The sequence below is a fragment of the Talpa europaea genome (assembly GCF_964194135.1).
Source record: "Talpa europaea genome assembly, chromosome: 10".
Lineage (NCBI taxonomy): Eukaryota > Metazoa > Chordata > Mammalia > Eulipotyphla > Talpidae > Talpa > Talpa europaea.
Window position 1 is genome coordinate 64023963 of NC_140077.1, and position 19643 is coordinate 64043605.

At 44.9% G+C, this 19643-nt stretch overlaps 1 protein-coding gene across 1 annotated transcript; it reads left to right on the forward strand.

Moving 5' to 3' along the window:
• The first annotated feature begins 12954 nt into the window (after window positions 1–12954).
• LOC311178429 (large ribosomal subunit protein uL10-like) lies at window positions 12955–14374 on the forward strand. Its single transcript, XM_084245019.1, has one exon. It carries the CDS (start codon window positions 13346–13348, stop codon window positions 14024–14026), a length of 681 nt encoding a protein of 226 aa, XP_084101145.1. The 5' UTR covers window positions 12955–13345; the 3' UTR covers window positions 14027–14374.
• Window positions 14375–19643: the final 5269 nt, after the last annotated feature.

Here is a 19643-nt window from a genome sequence, read left to right on the forward strand (position 1 = left end):
ATCAGAGGTTACAAGCACTGGCCAAAGTCAGACCAAAGCCACTGGGCATGTGCGTGGGACGACAAGATGTATGTGGAACCCTGAGGAAGCCGGGGAGCTTCAGATGTTTTCAAGACATCCCAGGTGTCTGCTCCTCACTGGCCATGCCCGGGGCGGGGGGAGGGCTCGTAACTGTATCTACAGGTGCACCTGGAGGGTCCTGGATGGCCACGTGGTTTCCCACAGAGGAAGAGGGACCCAGGGATCTGGCCTACAGGCTCACCCACCTGCTTCACAGCAGCTGAAACACGTGGGCCCCAGTCTTCAGATCCCTGCTCCCCTCTTCCCACCAGGGAGTCAGAAGCTCACAACCACAATGTGCATGTCTTTTGCTTGTGGTCTTTTTTTCCTCCAAGGAAAGGTCTAATTCAGAAGCAGTATTTCAGGTTTTGTCTAAGTTTTGTCAGTGCCAAGATGACCTGTTGTGTCATATAACTTAAGCAAAGCTTAGCATTTATTTTATTCCTTAGAAAACTTAAGTCTTGATTTTTTTAGGAAAAATTTTTTTTGCAGTATTATTGAATTTTTTTTCTAAATCAGGATTGAAACAAAATCTCTTCTAGGAGGTGTTACAAGCCATTCAAGTGCCTTAACCGCTCTAGGTGAGGTGAGGACTCTGACAGGGCGACAGGTTCTAATAGGTATGTTTAAGTTTTCATAAAAGCAGGATTCATTTTGTGGCATGATTTTAACTAGAATTCTTCCTGAAAGAGTTCTCTTTGCCTCTTTGTGATGCACCACTGATAGTCAGCAGAGTGACCCCCAAGAGTGTGGACTGTGCCAGACAGCAGGGCTCTGGGCATTTGAGGTATCCATGGCCCCACTGGCCTCTACCCAGCCTGGCCCTGCCACTCATATCTCTGGCTGGATCCTAGGCTAAGGTTCCCAGCTCCATGAGGCAGGTCCTTGCTGCTATTTGACTAGAATGTTCCAGAATGTTCTTGTGTATAGGTAGTCAAATTGGTTATGTTTGGAAACATGTTTAAGAGACTCTGGCAAGACCTGAGGCAGCCTGTGGGTCTCTGGGTCTATTGGAGTCTGTCCCTTACACCCACACTTCTCCCCCTCACTCAGTCTGCCCTGCAGATGGTGGTCTGCCCTGTCCCCAGCCTGACCACCTGTGAGAGAACCCCACATTCCCCGGCATACCCTGAGGAGATGAAACTCAAAATTCACCAGGCTTGGGTCACTTAAGGAGCTCATGTCAGGTGGGAAAGACATGATGTCTGCAAATTTAAGGGTGGCAGGGCTGGGCGAGGGCTCCAGACAGGTCAGGGGTCTCTAGTTGGGTGTACCTGGGCTGGCAGTGGTGGGCAGGGCTGCTGCAGGCAGAGCCCAATGTGTCTGAGAAGGGGAGAATTTTGGGGGTGGGGAACAATAGGAGGAAGCTTGACTCAGGCCCCAAGGTTCTGTGAGGTGTTCAGTCATGCTTGGCAGCAAGGCCCCAGAACAGTCTGCACGGGGCACATGCTGACCCCCACTGTAGTGAGGGCAGCCTCTGCCCTTCTCAGCCCTGGAAAGGGGCAGAGGTGAAAGCCACCCTTCCTGAGGTCAGTGGGCTATCCCGCAGTGGGGAGGGAGCCTGCCTTTGGTGGGGTCAGGGGAGCCTGTCTGCAGGCTCAGCATTTACCACCACCCACACTTCACAGCAGGGATGAAAAAGTTGTTATGATGCAGTCCACACCTTGTGCAAGGGCTCATGATAACAAGCATCCTAAACATGGTCCCCAGAATTCAGAGGCATTTGGTGGCCGATGATAACCTCGTGTTGCTCAGCTTAACTTGAAGCCCCTGCTGCCTTCCAATATCCAGAAACCTTGTCAGCTCCTTGCTGCACAGGGCCGAGGTAGGACATGGCCCACTCTTCCCTGCCAGCCCACTACCCATGACCTGACCTTAATGGAGGGAGGGAGCTCTGGGTGTCTGTTTTTCTCTTTTCTTGCTAATCTTACTCTGGATTGCTGCCCAGTGTGGAGCTCCCAGAATACTGGCCCCGCCCCAAGGTCTGGATTGCACCACTTGGTGATCTGAGTCCTGCCGGTGAGGTTCTGTGAGGCACTCTCCAGGCTGACCCACCCCCAAGCCCAGCTGCTGGGATTGAGGCCCCCCAAACCTGGCTGCCTGGAAAACGTCTGCTGTCAGGAGTCGGCCCTGGGTCCTTGCCTTGGAGCCAAGGAGACCCATGTTCCTGCTCATCTGCACGGACAATGGCCTTATGCTGGCACTGAGCACAGAGGAGGTCTCTTCTGTCTTGACCAGGCCTGAACTAGGCCCGCTCCCTCTCCAAGTCTCAGTCCCAGTGTCCCTCAGCAGGGACATTGGTCAGGAAATCATGATCCCCTTCTCAAGTCTCAGCTGGGCCACTGCCCCACTGCATGTGCTGAGCAGGTCCAAGTGTATCTCTGGACCTTGGTTTCCCCTGTCAGGCACAGGGGTTGCACTGAGTTCTGGAGGTTCTGGGGAGAGCTGTATGCATCCTGGGGAGATGCTGCTGGTGCTGAGGCCCTCCCCCACTGTCAGCAGGAAGGGTGATTAAGTATTATTAGTTTCTATTCTTAAATTAAGTGGGTTGGAAAGGAATGGAGGTGCAGATGCCAGCGCCTTATATGGAACGCAAAAACTGGCAGAATCAAGCCCTGCTTTTACAGGTAGGGCTGTTCCTAAGCCAGCAGGCGTAGAAAAAGCACAGGTGTGAGGCAGGAGAGCAGGTGTGGGAGAGCGTAACTGGCCTCTCCCCGCTGCTAGTTAGGTTCCCAGCCTTCTGGCTTCCCAGAGGCAGTTGAGGCCTCCCTCATCCAGCCTGTCCACATCCAAGACTAGGCGATGGGTGTGTCGCAGCATGGAGAGCGACTCAGGGTGGGCAGTGTGGAGAAGCTCAGCTGCAGTCCTTCTCCCCCTGCTCTCCAGGGCCAGCACAGCCCCACCACCCCCTGCCCCGCAGTGCCATTTCTGGCATGGGCGTCTGGCTACCTCAGCAGTATTACCAGGAGTGGGGGAACAACTCGGCCTACTCCGAGGCCTGGTGCCCCCATGCAAGCTCAACAGAACCCAGGTGGGCCTATACAAAATAAGCTGTGTTTTGGGTTGATCCTACCTGTAATTCAGAGGGGCAGCCACAGAAGGCCTCTGCTTTTCGTCAAGGTTCTACAGCTTTGCCAAATGCACAGAGCTTTGCCTTTTACACACCATGCCCGCCTTGCCAAGGATTTACCTGTGCCCATATCAGTGGGGTTCCTGGGAGTTGTGTTCTGTACAAAGGGGAATTTTGTTCCAAGGCAAGATGACTGTTTCCCCTCTCTTTAGGAACAAGTCTCAAGGTGAGGGGACCAAAGGGTGGTCTCCCAGGGACCTCTGTGCTTACGTGTCAATAAACACAAATTCTAAAACCCTGTTGCCAAGTCCTGAGTCCCACTTTCTTTTATCCATGGACATCTGGTGTGTGTGGTAGCTGCTGGGGTGCTAGGTGTGGGGGTGGGGGGGTAGCATCAGCGGGGTGGGAGGCCCAGGACCTGGTTAGGAGCTCTGTCTCTGAATCTCCTTGCAAGTGGAACACACATTCTGAAGAGCCCTGGCAGCCTATGGCCTCTCCCAAGTAGCCTGACCTGGCTCTTAGGACTGGGCTTCCAGCCCACCAGCACCAGCAGCAAGAGGGTGTGTTCACTGTGAATCTGCAGGGGGTCACAGGAGTGGAGTGAGGCTCCTTGTGAACCAGTAGGTGGCCCAGGGAAACTGGGTAGAGACACTCCCAACATAACGCCCAGGACAAAGCCTATCAGCAGGCACCAGAAGGTCTCCTGCCCCTGCTGAACTCAGACCTTAAGGTGCCACAATATACGTATCAGAATTGTCTCCATGTGTTAGTCCTGAAATGCTATCCTAAACCTCCTCAAAACGGAGGAGTGTTGGGGTTAGTTGGAGCCAGCTGGCCTTGTTTCTGCATCCCTGCCTCCCCTCATCCCTGCCCTGGGTACACTCCTTGCCTGTGGGCCCCCTCAGCCTAACTTGTCCTAGTCCTCCCCATATCACCCCTGAGAACTTTCAGCCCCCCTCCTGCTCAAGGAGGCGGGCTGGGGCGGTGGTCTCCCACCTTCTAGAACATACTGCAAGGGAGGCAGCTTTCTTTCTGTGTCTCCAAGGGAGGGGGTGGGGGAGGCTGGAGCTCCCAAGCAGGGCCTGGGCCTCCCACCCCACCTACTCACCCATCTGTCTTCCTCCTACCCAGCCCCTCCGCCTCCCCTGAGCTCTAGCAGGATCTGCCCTGCAGAGCCTTGTGCTTAAGTATATGCTGTCTTTGATTGTTCTCTGATGAATTGCCTCATGTGTCTGAATCTCATTGCCACAGCCAGATGGTGACTCTGCTCACCCCCACGCCCACCCCCACCCCCACTGTCACAGAACTTGGAGCTGGGAAAGCACTAGGTGGGGCCTGAGGGAACAGGCACACTGGACAAGGCATGGGCTGAGCAACCCACAGTTGGGTGGCCTTTACCTGCTGGACTAGGACAATGACATCATGGTGGCAGTTGGGGGTGGAAGCCAGAGACATCAGCCAATCTGCTGCCAGCAGGGGCACAAACCTGCTTCCAGAGTCCAAGCTGAGGGCACAGAATCTGCCCTGGGCCAGGTAGGGAGTGAGAGCCTACGCAGTGAGGTAACTTCCCTCTGGGAGCAGCCAGTGTGGAAGGCAGAGGGTCAGAAAGCAAAGAGCTGATTTGCAGCCAGCCTCCCCCAACTTTTGCCGCTTTGGGCAAGAGAACTTCTCTCTAAGCCTCTGTTTTTTCCCCTGCAAATGGGGATGATGACCTCCCCCTCCCAGGGTTAAGTTGAGAATTGAATCAGATGAGGAGGCAGTGCTAGGATGTATTCTACGGAATCAACCTTGACCTTGAGAGGTCACGCCTATACATGGTCCCCAAATCTTTTCTCTGTCAGTGAGTGGAGTAGACCCATCTCTGCTTCCCCACCAGTGGGCCACAGAACTACCAGACAGGTTCAACATTGGAAAAGATAAAACCTGCCAAGTTAAGGCTCCAGCTGAGATGGTCAACATGTGCCCCTTTTCTTGGGACTGAGGTTCAGTGTTACAAGGCTGCATTTCAGCATTGTCCATCCATGAAGGAGACTCAGGGTACTTGGGGGGCAGCTGACTCAGTGACGGCCAGAGCACAGCAGAGCCCAGACAGATTCTTCCAGAAAGAACTGAGCCGCCTCACCTCTACTGTCACCCAGGAAACTGCAGGATAGTTCTGTGTGTGTGTGTGTGTGTGTGTGTGTGTGACAGAGAGAGAGAGAGAGAGAGAGAGAGAGAGAGAGAGAGAGAGAGAGAGCGCGATCTCTGTAGATGCCCATGTGGTTGACTCAGAATAGAATAGATCTGTTAGAAATCAGGATTTTGTGTGTGCTGGCAATCAGGCTTAACTATTCTTTCCTGTAATCTTATATTTCAAAAGGTAATCAGTTGCCTCATTTAGAAGGTAAAGACAGAGCTAGCAGAAAGTAGGAGCTAGGAGAGTGTGTGGCCATTCCCTGGTGTGACTGGAGCAGAGGGCGTGGTATGGTGAACCTGTGGCAGAGCAGGGCCTCCACCACTGAGCCTAGGATTTGTTCTTAATTCTTCCTTAGTAACAAGACCTTATTTGTCTCTGGAGGTGGGTTTGGGCAGCAACTGCATTCACATTTCAGAAGTGCCCTCTGGGTAGGTGGAGTTGTTTAAAGGTGTTTGTTAGGACTTTGCAAGCCAGAAAGAGTCCATACTGCTTTTACAGCATGTGCAAACATGATACTTTAGTTTAATAAAGGGACTCTTACTAAGTGTTAGAAAGGCGCAGGAAGCCAAAAGGCACAGAGCAGAGCCAGTGAGAGAGGACTATCACCCTCCCTGGGCCTGGAAGGTAAAGGAGAGCATCTGTGGCAGGAGTTGTGAGGGTTGTCACCAGCCAGGTGCAAAGCTGCGGGAAGGAGCTAGGGAATAGAATAAATACTCTGTTCCCTAGCTCCTTCCCACAGGTTTGCACCTGGCTGAAATACTCTGGGGTCCTCCATGGTAGTGCAAGGGGTTAAGAAGCAACCTGTCAAACTATTCACAGCCACTGCAGCACAAGTTCGATCCCTGGCCGTCCAGGGAGCTACCCACATGGTGCAGCAGACCTCTCCTGTCTCGCCCACTGCTCCCCTCAGCAGTGTGTTTCAGTCAGTCTGCCTGTTCTGTTCCCCACTCTGCCTCTGGTGAATCCTCTCACCCCCCACATCTCTGGCCTGTGCCCCAGCTCTTGTATGCATAAATAAATAAATCTTTAAAAAAAGAAAAAGAAAGGAAGGAAACAAACTCTCCTATTGGAAAGGAGAAGGAAGGAATGAGCTGAGGGAGAGAGTAAGTCAAGGAGAGCCAAGAGGGCTCTTGCCATTGAGTGGCTGGTATCAGGAAGCAACAGCAGTCAAGGCCAACAGAAGCAGGGGAGGGAGGGGTGAGGTGAAGGGCTAACTCACAAAGTGTTGGAGACCCTCCCTCTCTCCTCTCTGCCTCTCCCTTCCCTTCCCACCCCTTCCCTTGGCAACATAGTTGGAGGCCAAGGAGCAGTCAGTGTGGTCATAAAATCAGTTACACACAAGGGGAGTGAGCAAATATATTAAGGGTAGTGGGAAACAGGGTTTCCTCATTGCTGAAGAAGAGAAATATGAATATGGAGAAGGGAAGGTGAGAAAGAAACCTGAGGAATTAGAGCTGTCCATGAGAACTATATAATTAATATATATGTATGTCGTGTGTGTGTGTGCTTTCTCCATAGTTCTGTCCACTGAGGGGGCCTAAAACCAATGACATCCCATTATCAACAAGCACACCAAGTCCCCAAATCTTGATTTCTAAACACCATCCTACAGCAAAAGGAATTAGGATTCCTCGAACAAATGGCTGTTTCCCAGGCTGGGGAACTGGAGAAGTCAAGTATCCGAAGTGACATGTTTAAAGATATAGGAGACAGCCAGAGGGACTTCCAATGACCAAGTCTGGGGCAATTAGAGCAACAAAATAAAAATAACAACAGACTCCAACCCATTGAATAACATAGGAATCCATGAGTCCATATTGATTAAGAAGAGATAGCTCTTCCTATCAGTGCAAAGCCAACTGATAAATGTAGAAAGGGTAACAGAAATAGAGAAACTACTGTGTGGATTGATTCAGACAGAAGATTTTGTAGATGCTGTAAGGCTAGTGGGTGAAGGCTTCATGAGAAATAGACTATTGCAAAATGTAGAATGCATTTCTGAAATAGCTTTCAATAAAATCTCCCCCTACACATGCTCTTCTCTCACACCCTATCAGGTGAGAAGTTCCCTCCCCTTGAATCTGAGCAGACTACAGAGGCTCACTCTTAATCGATATTGTGGCAGCAGTAACAATGTGACCTCTACAGCCATGTCAGAAAATCTTGCAGCTTTTGCCTTTATCTCTTGGAGCACTCCCATCCTGGATTGCTCCCTCTCAGAACCCTGTGAACTTGCTGTGAAAAGACCAAGATGCAAGGAAAAGCCACATGTTGGTGTCTCTGATGGCAATAATCCCTCATGGAACCTGTACATCAGTCACCCCAGCTCATGTGCCATGTGCCATCTTCAATGTGAATCTTCTAGATACTAACTATTTGAGTCACTTCTGGATAGTTCAAGTCATTTCAGCTGAGGTCACAGATGATGGAGGAACAGAGACAAGTCAAACTGTGTCTTGTCTGAACTCCTGACTCACAAGATCTATAACCACAGTAGAATGGTTTTTGTGACATAGCTATGTTCTGGAGTCACTTATTAGGAAAATAAGGACAGCTGGAGTATTTGGCATGGTCTCAAATATCTCCCCCACAAAATTCTCAAACCACATGAAGGAGAAATGGTGACTTCATGGTGGACAAGTCTGGCAGACAGTGACTTGACCATGGAACCAAGTTTCCAATGACTAAGCCAGGTGATAAGTTATTACCATGATGATGAAGTTATCATCATGATATGCTAAGAATAACACAGCATCATTTCAGCATTATTCCTCCAGAAATGGACAGCCTGGGGCTGGTCATGAGGAACACTAAACAGACCCAGAGCAAATCAGAGCCAATTATCCCTGATACTTTTAGAGACCCACAAACCATCTTTATCTTAGATTATTTTGAATTTAAAAGAATGAATGTAATCGTAAGATTAGAAGCATAAGTACCATATTCATATAATATATATATAATATATTTCAATTTTTGTGTGTGTGGAGGAAGGACCCACAAATGAAAATGTGTCTAGGACCTATAAAAGTCATAATGCATGCCTTGGTTGGAGTCATCCTACAAAATGAACTGTGTTGGTAAAAATGGAATCAGCACTCTCTACCCTGTTTCTCCCACTAAATGCAAGTATAAAACCTAGATGCAGACATGTGGACTCTGAGGACTCTGAAAAGTAAATGACAATGGTTAAGAATACTAGAATCCTAAGTACAACTGAACCAGTGGTGAATCCCCCGTTTTCCCTTCCAGTATCCCCCAATCTAGATTCAGTGCAGCCTGAAGCCTGAAGAGTACATTACCATGTACAAAAGAGCTTCCAGAGAAGCCATCTGATTCTAGCAGGAAGAATAGGAAAGGGTTATCTTAAGATATAGAGCTAATAGGGGATGATCCCATTTTTTCTTTTTCCTCATTTTTCTTGCCTCATTCCTAAGCAGTTTTGAGCTGATACAGTTCAGGCAGAGCAGCAAAATCAAAATCACTGCAATGGGGGTCTTCAGGAGTCAAAGTTTCTGAGGAGAATCTTTGTCTGATCAGAGGGAATTTGATTGCTAATGGGGTGAAGATAAAGCACATATTGAATTTTTTTCTCTCTCTGTACTTCACCAGCTGGCTCCAGATATGGATTCAGTCATTAGGCATATGTAGCAAAATAAGGAACAACTCTACGTTTCTGTCTAGAGGACCACAAAAGAGAAACCCAATAAATGGAAAGGAACAAGAGAATTAAAAAATTATTCGTGAACTGTGTGGATCTGACTCTAGACAGCAATTCATAGACTTTTAGAGAGCAAAAGTATGGCAGAGACACCACCCTGGCCCCAAACTTGCCACTGGATGGCACATCAAAAACAGAATAGCACAGCAAAGATTTTGAAAATGGAACTGACATTGATGCCACAACCCCCTTGATTGGTTGGAACTTGCAGCCAATCAAGTCAATAACCTACTAAAATATCAACATTCTCATAGGATTTTAAAAGGATCCAGAGTTGGGCCTCCCTGGTGGCGCAGCGGTTGAGCGCTGGATTGCGAAGCTGCCTGCAACCTGTGCAGTGCCGGTTCAATCCCCGGCTGCTCCCCAGCCACCGGAAGAGGGTCCCACATGGCACGCAGACCTCTCCTGCTGCCCGCTGCTCCCCTCAGCAGTGTACTTCGGTTCTTCTGCCTGCTCTGCTCCCCCTCTGGCTCTGGTGAATTCTCTCACCCTCCCGCGCTTCTGACTGTACCCAGTGCTTGAATAAATAAATAAATTAATTAATTAAAAAAAAAAAAGGATCCAGAGTTACAAGACACAACAGTCAGAGTGACCAGGATATAATGCAATGAATTTTTTCAAATGAGCATGTATTACTCAGAATACAAGGAGCCAGGAAATTTTCAATTTTCCTGGGAAAAGACAATCAACAGATGTCACTGCTGGCATGAAAATGATATAGGAATTATCTGACAAAGATTTTAAAGCTGCTACTATAAAAGTGCCCTTAAAAAGTATGTGCAAACCCTATTGAAACAAATGGAAAGATACACTATCTCAACAAAGAAATAAGATATAATGAATCAAGTGGCAGGTAAAACTGAAAAAATATAATAACTGACTTATTTCGCTGAGCGTGATACCTTCTAGCTCCATCCATGTTGCTGCAAACCTCATGTGTTTATCTTTTTTGATTGCTGAGTAATATTCCACTGTGTATATGTACCACATCTTCTTGATCCAGTCATCTATTTTTGGGCATTTGGGTTGTTTCCAAAGCTTAGCTATTGTAAATAGTGCTTCTATAAACATAGGGGTGCAGGTGTTCTTTGGAATTGATGTTTCTGTGTCCTTTGGGTAAATACCTAGGAGTGGAATTGCTGGATCATAGGGAAGCTCTATGTTTAGTAGGTCAAGAAATCTCCACACAGCTCTCCATAGTGGTTGGACCAGTTTGCACTCCCACCAGCAATGCAGGAGAGTTCCTTTTTCTCCACAACCTTGCCAACATTTGTTGTTGCTAGTTTTTTTAATATGTGCCACCAGATGGTCTCATTCATAGCAGGAATTTAGAAAACCTAAATAATGGACCAGGAAAAATACTAATTAATACAAAGTGAAAATCAAAATCAACAATCAACTATAAACCAGAGACACAATACTGGGGTGGGGAGGGAGGAAGGGGAGAGGAAGGATTAGGGTCAAAATAAAGGGGGGTGCAATTGTATGGGGAATGTAACCAAAATGAAAATGCATACATTGTGCAAAAATGAAAAATGTTGTAAAAATTATATAAAATAAAATATTTTAAAAAGTTAAAAAAAAATATGCACACCTTTTCTCCTACCAAAAAAAATATAATAACTGAAATTTTAAAATTTAATGAATGATCTCAATAGCAGAATGGAGAAAGCAGGGAAACTTGAAACTAGAACATTGGGCCTCCCTGGTGGTGCAGTGGTTGAGCGCTGGGTTGCGAAGCTGCCCGCAGCCTCTGCAGCACCGGTTCGATCCCCGGCTGCTCCCCGGCCACCAGAGGAGGGTTCCGCATGGCACGCAGACCTCTCCTGCCGCCCGCTGCTCCCCTCAGCAGTGTACTTCGGTCCTTCTGCCTGCTCTGCTCCCCGCTCTGGCTCTGGTGAATTCTCTCACCCTCCCGTGCTTCTGACTCTACCCAGTGCTTGTATAAATAAATAAATAAATGTTTAAAAATAAATTATAAAAAAAAAGAAACTAGAACATTAAAAATTATACAGTTAAGGCCTCCCCTGGTGGCGCAGCAGTTGAGCGCTGGGCTGCGAAGCTGCTCACAGCCTCTGCAGCACTGGTTTGATCCCCAGCCGCCGGCGAGGGTCCCACATGACTCACCTCTCCTGCCGTGCCCGCTGCTCCCCTCAGCAGTGTATTTTGTCACTCTGCCTGTTCTGTTCCCCACTCTGGCTCTGGTGAATTCCTCTCACCCTCCCGCGCTTCTGACTGTACCCAGTGCTTATATAAACAAACAAACAAACAAACAAATAAATAAATAAATAAATAAATCTTTAAAAATATTATACAGTTAGAAAAAGTAGAAAAAAACTTTTTTTAAAAAAGAGGGGTTAACAGCAATTCCTAGAAATCTACCCAAAGGACACAAAAACATTAATTCAAAAGGAAACCTGCACTCCTGTGTTTATTGCAGGACTATTTACAATACCTAAGACAAGGAAACAAACTAGATGCCCAAAAACAGATGACTGTATCAAGAAGATGTGGTATATACACACAATGGAATACTATTCAGCAATCAAAAAAGATAAACTCATGTCATTTGAAGCAACATGGATGGAGCTGGAGGGGATCATGCTCAGTGAAATAAGTGAGAAGGAAAAACAAAAATATTGGATGTACTCACTTATAGGAGGAATATAGGGGATCGGGGGAATAAGGGATTCAGGAGGGGTAGACAAAAATAGCAGGCAACTGTAAATCAGAGATATTCTGCAGGGGAGGGGAAGGGAGAGGGCATAAAACAGGGCTGGGAAGAACACAAGAGACTATGGTGATGGTTCGCGGATGGGAATTTTATAGGGACTACACTTGAGAGGAGAGAGCAAACTGTACAAAAATGAATAATGATGCAAAATATATAGATTTAGAAATAAATAGAAAAAAGAGTGATTTCAGGAAAATGATGGTAAAGGGAAAACTATGGGCACACTTTATCCACATCGTCACAATCAAATTACAATGAACCAAAGTGAATAACCCCTGGAAGATAAACATGTATAAGGAACAGTGATGTGGCAGAAAAAGAGGAGGAAAAACTGAAGTTAAACTATGTTTAGAGTGATACAGGAGCAGTACAACCTACTAGAGGGAGGGGCTGCTCCTATACAGAGCCCTTATGCTATTCTTAACATAGGGACACAAGCCCACATCAGAGACTTTGGAAACCTGGAACTGCATCAGCACAGGGTGCACAGTTAGCATGCAGGGTAGAGAGTGCACCTTTGGAGAACTATAGCAGTAAGGGTACAAAGTGATAATTACTGGTTTGAATTTGAGGTGCCCAACCTAGAACAGTAGGAACATGAGCCTGTGGGGAAAGCCATATGGACTTACCTGTGTCTCCTTATAGAAGAATCTACTATTTGCAGCCTGAGACTGTGATTTTTGACACCTCCCTTATTGCTCTCCAGGGCCAAACTGAGACAACAATGGATTGCTCTCACTAACCAGAGCTGATCTTAATAACAGGAGCAAGTGTCCTAGGTTAAAGCTCCATAATAGAAAAAGAGAAAATTCCTGGTTTATGGCCTTGTCTCAACTATAGTCTTCAGTCAGCACTGCATCTAGTGCTCAACTACAGCTTAAAGGTAGAGGTTGGTAACAGATGTAACAACACTTGGGCTGACAGAGAGGATTGCTGTGTATCAGCACCACACAACACAGATACCCACACCACTGTGGGAAGCTTGAATCCTTGATGCTCATTGCAAGTGACCTTTTGGTGCCCTACAGTCTAAGTTGTTTTCTACCTATCACTCCTTATTGGCAACGGTGCCCTGGCCATCTGAACACATGCAAAAGCAGTGGTCAATGAAATAAATGACACCTAGTGATGTTGAGTTTTAAAAAAAACAAACCTTTACATATATCCAGCATCTTATAGAAAGGGCAAAAGTCAATTTATTAAGATAAGAAAAGCAGGGCCTCCCCGGTGGCGCAGCAGTTGAGCGCTGGGTTGCGAAGCTGCCCGCAACCTCCGAAATGCCGGTTCGATCCCCGGCTGCTCCCCAGCCACCGGAGGAGGGTCCCACAATCTGCGCAGACCTCTCCTGCCTCCCGCTGCTCCCCTCAGCAGTGTACTTCGGTCCTTCTGCCTGCTCTGCTCCCTGCTCTGGCTCTGGTGAATTCTCTCACCCTCCGGCGCTTCTGATTGTACCCAGTGCCTGTATAAATAAATAAATAAATCTTAAAAAAAAAATTAACATTTAAAAAAAAAAGATAAGAAAAGCAACTTGCTTTCCACCCACTTTGCAACTCATAAAAAAAAAAAGTGAAGAGACAAAAGAACATGTTACACCTCACTGAGATCAGGGACATGCTGCTGGCCAACAAGGTGCCAGCGGCTGCCCGTGCTGATGCCATTGCCCCATGTGAAGTCACTGTGCCAGCCCAAAACACCGGTCTGAGGCCCGAGAAGACCTCCTTCTTCCAGGCTTTGGGCATCACCACTAAGATCTCCAGAGGCACCATTGAAATCCTGAGTGACGTGCAGTTGATCAAGACCGGAGACAAAGTGGGAGCCAGCGAGGCCACACTGCTGAACATGCTGAACATCTCCCCCTTCTCCTTTGGGCTGATCATCCAGCAGGTGTTTGACAATGGCAGCATCTACAACCCTGAGGTGCTCGACATCACAGAGCACACGCTGCACTCGCGCTTCCTGGAGGGTGTTCGTAATGTTGCCAGTGTGTGTCTGCAGATTGGCTATCCAACTGTGGCATCAGTGCCCCATTCTATTATCAATGGGTACAAGCGGGTCTTGGCTTTGTCTGTGGAGACTGAATACACCTTCCCACTTGCTGAAAAGGTCAAGGCCTTTTTGGCTGATCCATCTGCATTTGTGGCTGCTGCCCCTGTGGCTGCTGCCACCACTGCTGCTCCTGCTGCTGCTGCAGCCCCAGCCAAGGCTGAAGCAAAGGAAGAGTCGGAGGAGTCTGATGAGGATATGGGATTTGGTCTCTCTGACTAATCACCAAAAAGCAACCTACAAAGCCAGCTTTCATTGTGATATTAGGAAATAAAGGCTTACTTCTCTTTAAAAAAAAAAAAAAAGAACATGTCACAAATGCTGGAGCAAAAAAATACTCTGAGAGAAATCTCATTCCAGCAGAACTACAGAATATGCCTGAAGAGAATTTGAAAGATAAGTTAGAGCCATGCTTGCTAAATTAGGAAAAACAATGGATGATGTGAAAAGGAACACAATAAAGATCAAGAAAATATGAGACTCCTACAACTAGAACTAATGGATCTAAAAAATACTATAACCAAATACAATAAAGGGCCTCAGCAGTAGACGAACACAAGTAATGGAGAGTATTAGTGAACTTAAAAGCACAGTTGTGGTGAACACACAAATAGAACAATGAAGAGGAAAAAGCTATTTAAAAATGAACACAGTATAAGAATTCTTTGGGATTAAACAAAAGAGAAACATCCATATCATGGAGGCCCCATGGAGGTCTTAATGGGGACACCAAGAAGAAAAGAGAAAGGCAAAAAAAAATTTTTTTTTATTGTTTGTTTATTTATTTATTTTTTAAATAATAAATTTTATTTTTATATTCCCCATACAATTGCAATCCCCCCATTCTGACCCCAGTCTCTCCCCTCCCGCCCCCCACCCCCCAAAAAGTGTCTCTGGTTCATAGTCTTTTGTTGATTTTGATTTTCACTTTCTTATAGTTATTCATTTTCCTGGTCCCTTATTTAAGTTTTCTAGATTCCTGCTATGAGTGTGACCATCCGGTATTTTTCTTTTTCTTTCTGGCTTATTTCGCTGAACATGATCCCTTCCAGTGCCATCCATGTTGCTGCAAATTGCATGTGTTTATCTTTTTGAATGCTGAGTAATATTCCATGGTGTATATGGACCACATCTTCTTGATCCAGTCATCTATTTTTGGGCATTTGGGCTGTTTCCAAAGCTTAGCTATTGTAAACAGTGCTGCTATAAACATAGGGGTGCAGGTGTTCTTTGGAATTGATGTTTCTGTGTCCTTTGGGTAAATACCTAGGAGTGGAATTGCTGGATCATATGGAAGCTCTATGTTTAGTAGGTCCAGAAATCTCCACACAGCTTTCCACAGTGGTTGGACCAGTTTGCACTCCCACCAACAGTGCAGAAGAGTTCCTTTTTCTCCACACCCTCGCCAACATTTGTTGTTGCTAGTTTTTTTAATATGTGCCATTCTCACTGGTGTGAGACGGTATCTCATGGTAGTTTTGATTTGCATTTCCCTGATTACAAGTGATGTTGAACATTTTTTCATATGCCTGTTGGCCATTTGCATTTCCTCTTCAGAGAAGTTTCTTTTTAGCTCTTCTGCCCATTTTTTGACTGGATTCTTTTCTTTGTTGTTGTTGAGTCTCATCAGCTCTTTGCAGATTTTTGTGATCAGTCCTTTATCATTAGCGTTAGGTGCAAAAATGTTCTCCCAGTTGGTGGGGCCTCCCCGGTGGCGCAGCAGGTTGAGCGCAGCACTTTGAAGATGTCCGCAGCCTCTGCAGTGTGGGTTCGATTCCCAGCCAGGCAAAAAATTTTTTAATCGAAGAAACAATTACTAAAAACCATCTCAAATTGGGAAATGAACCAGATGTCCTGATACAAGAACTCCAAAGAGTTCCAAACAAAATGATATCTGACCAAAACACTCTAAGACATTTTATAATTAAGAAGCTGAAAATCAGTGACAAGGACAGAATATTAAAAACACCAATCGAATGAAAATCAACCTTTAAAGAAACGCCTATAGATAATGCATGGGCTTTAAAGTAGAAATCTCACAGGCAAAAAGAAAATGGCAGGATATATTAAAATGTACTCAAAGACAGTGATTTATGGTACAGAATGCTTTATCCCACCAAACTATTAAACAAGAGAGAAGTAAAGATAGGGAACTTCACTGGAAAGAACAAATTGAAAGAATTTATAAACACCAAGCTGGACATGAAGTACTAAAGGGACTATTATAAAACAAACAACAAACAAATTCCAGAACAAACAAACAAATTAACAGGCACCTAAATTACACAATTTGGAAGAAGAGAAGAAAAACAATGCAGCCCATCAAAATGAGTTTGAGATCAGAACGTCAAACAGACCACAGAAATAAACTTATGACATACTAACCATCAGATAAAAATCAACAATGTAAAATATGAGGTGGTGGAAATGGAGCCTAAACAAAACATAAAAGGTTAAAAATTAAAAAGACAAAGACAAGCTAAATAAAATTTTAAATACAAGATGGCAATATGTATGTAGGCCTCAATAATAACTTTCAATGTAATTGGTTTGAATTCACCATTAAAATGTATAGAATGACTGAGAAGATTTCAAAACTAAGTTCAAACTTCTGCTGTTTATGGGAAGCCCATCTTACCTACATAAACAGCACAGATTTAGAGTTAAAGGCTGGAAGACAATTCTACAAGAAAATGACAAAGCAAAAAAGTCAGGGATAACTACTTATATCAGATAAAATAGATGTCCAGTTAAAAAGGTAATAAGAGGGGCCTCCCTGGTGGTGTGAGGGGTTAAATTGCAGCACTATCCACAGCCACTGAGCTATCCAAAGCTACTGCAGCAAGTTCCATCCCCCCGCCAGGGAGGTGACCCACATGGCACAACATACCTCTCCTGTCTCACCCACTGGTCCCCTCATCAGAGTATTTCCACCTGTTGTGCTCCCCACTCTATGTCTGGTGGATCCTCTCAGCCCCCACTCCTTTGGCCTGTACCCCAGCTCTTGTATGCATAAATAAATAAATCTTTTTCAAAAAGAAAAGGTAATAAGACATAGAAATGGACTTTACATTATGATTAGATGCCTAATACAAGAAATAAGAAATAACACTTTTCTATTTTTTAAAGATTTATTTATTTATTTATATTTTATTTTATGTAATTCTTACATCATTTTTCATCTTTGTACAATGTATGCATTTTCATTTTGGTTATATTCCCCATACAGTTGCACCCCCCACCCCCTTATTTTGACTCTAGTTCTTCCTCTCCCTGCCCCTCCTTAATCCCCCCCCCATAGTGTGTCTCTGGTTTATAGTTGCTTGTTGATTTTGATTGATTAGTCTTTTTTCCTGGTCTCTTATATAGGTTTTCTAAATTCCTGCTATGAGTGAGACCATCTGGTATTTTTCTTTTTCTTTCTGACTTATTTCGCTGAGAATGATACCTTCTAGCTCCATCCATGTTGTTGCAAACTGCATGTGTTTACCTTTTTGATTGCTGAGTAATATTCCATTGTGTATATGTACCACATCTTCTTGATCCAGTCATCTATTTTTGGACAATTGGGTTGTTTCCATAGCTTAGCTATTGTAAATAGTGCTGCTATAAACATAGGCGTGCAGGTGCCCTTTGGAATTACTGTGTCTGTGTCATTTGGGTAAACACCTAGGAGTGGAATTGCTGCAAAGATTTATTTGAAAATCTTTTTTAAATTTATTTGAAATTATGAAAGCAAAGATTTATTTATTTATATAAGAACTGGGGTACAGGCCAGAGGCGCCGGAGGGTGAGAGAATTCACCAGAGACAGAGCAGGGAGCAGAACAGGCAGACAGACCAAAGACACCACTGAGGGGAGCAGCGAGTGAGGAAGGAGAGGTCTGCCCCTCCATGGGGGTATTTCCCTGACTGGCCAGGAATCGAACCCATGCTGCAGAGGCTGCGGACAGCTTCACAGTGCAGCACTCAACCTGCTGCGCCACCGGGGAGGCCCAGAAATAATACTTATAAATATATGTGCATTGGAGACTCCCTGGTGGCGCAAGGGGTTAAGCACCGCACTATGAAGCAGTCTGCAGCCTCTGCAGCACAAGTTCAATCCCCGGCCAGCCAGGGAACAATCCACATGGCGAAGCAGAGCTCTCCTGTCTCGCCTGCTGCTCCCCTCAGCAGTGTATTTCGGCCAGTCTGCCTGTTCTGTTCCCCACTCTGTCTCTGGTGAATCCTCTCACCCCCCCCCATCTCTGGCTGTACCCCAGCTCTTGTATGCATAAATAAATAAATCTTTAAAAATAATATGTGCATCAAACGATAGAGCACCAAGATATACGAGACTGATATTAATAAAGAGATTGACAACAACACAATAATACTAGGTGAATTTTTATGCCACTTACAATTATGCACACATCAACCAGACAGAATGAATAAGGAAACAATAGCCTTAAATGAAGAGTTAGACCAAATAGGTTTAAACACATCTAAGAACACTGCACAACAAAATAGCATATACATTTTTTTCAAGTGCAAACTGAATATTTTCAAGACCATTATTGGGATACAAATATTTGTCAATAAAACTATAAATATTGAAATCATACCAACCATATTCTTTCTAACCATATTACCTTAAAACTAGATCAACTATTTAAAAGTAGGAAAAACCATAGATACATGGACCTGAACACTATGTTGTTTAATAGCTATTGAAATAACGAGGAATTCAACACAGAAATTTCTTTTTTTTTTTTTTTTTTGTGGGACCCTCACCTGTGGCCAGGGAATGAACCGGCGCTGCAGAGGCTATGGGCAGCCTTGCAGCCCAGCACTCAACCGCTGAGCCATGAGGGGAGGCCCTCAATACGGAAATTTCAAAAAATACCTTGATACTAATGCAAATGAGGAAACAAACTATCAAAAACTATGGGATGCAGCAAAAGCAGTCTTAGAAGGAGGAAAGATAATTACAAATCAGGTCCATATTAGTAAGCAAGAAAATTCCAAGTAAACAATATTACATCTAGAGCAACTTAAGAGGAAGAAACAAACCCAAAGCTAGTGGAAGGAAGGAAGTAACATAAGAGTGGAAATACATGAAATAGAAATCAAAAAGACCATACAAAAGATCAATGAAGAGTTGGTTCTTCAGAACATAAACAAAATCAGTAAACCTCTAGATAAGCTAACAAAAGAAGAGAGAAACATTAATAAGCATAATTATAAATAAAAGGGGACATTCCCACAGATGGCATATAAATACAAAGAATCATAAAATATTACTATGAACAACTATATGCCAATAAATTTGACAATCTTGAGGAAATGGACAAATTTCTAGAACAATATCATTTACCATGACTAACCAGGAAGAAAAAGTAAAGTTGAATAAACATATCACAGGCATGGGAATTGAAACAGGAACCAAAAATTTCCCCCCAAACAAGCAATTCGATCAAACCTTCTAAGAAGAACTTACACCCACCTTGCTCAAAGTTTTTCTAAAAATCCAAGAAGAGGGATGCTTCCCCAGAACATTTTACAATGCCAAAATTATGCTAATACTGAAACCAGAAGAAGACAGAACAAGAAAACCACAGACCAGTAGCTCTGATGAATATTGATGTGAAAATCTTCAACAAAATGCTGGCAATCAAATTCAACAACGCATTACCAGAATTATACATTATAACCAAGTGGGAATTATCCCAGGAATGCAGGGTAGTTTCATAGAAGTAAATCGATTGATGCAATACATTACATCAACAAAAGTAAACATAAACACCATATGGTAATATTATAGATGCAGAGAAAGCATTTGATAAGATTTGGCCCCCAGT

What these genes read in the sequence shown, in the direction of transcription:
- LOC311178429 (XM_084245019.1), top strand. Translation starts at nt 13,346, where the DNA reads ATGTTACACCTCACTGAGATCAGGGACATGCTGCTGGCCAACAAGGTG.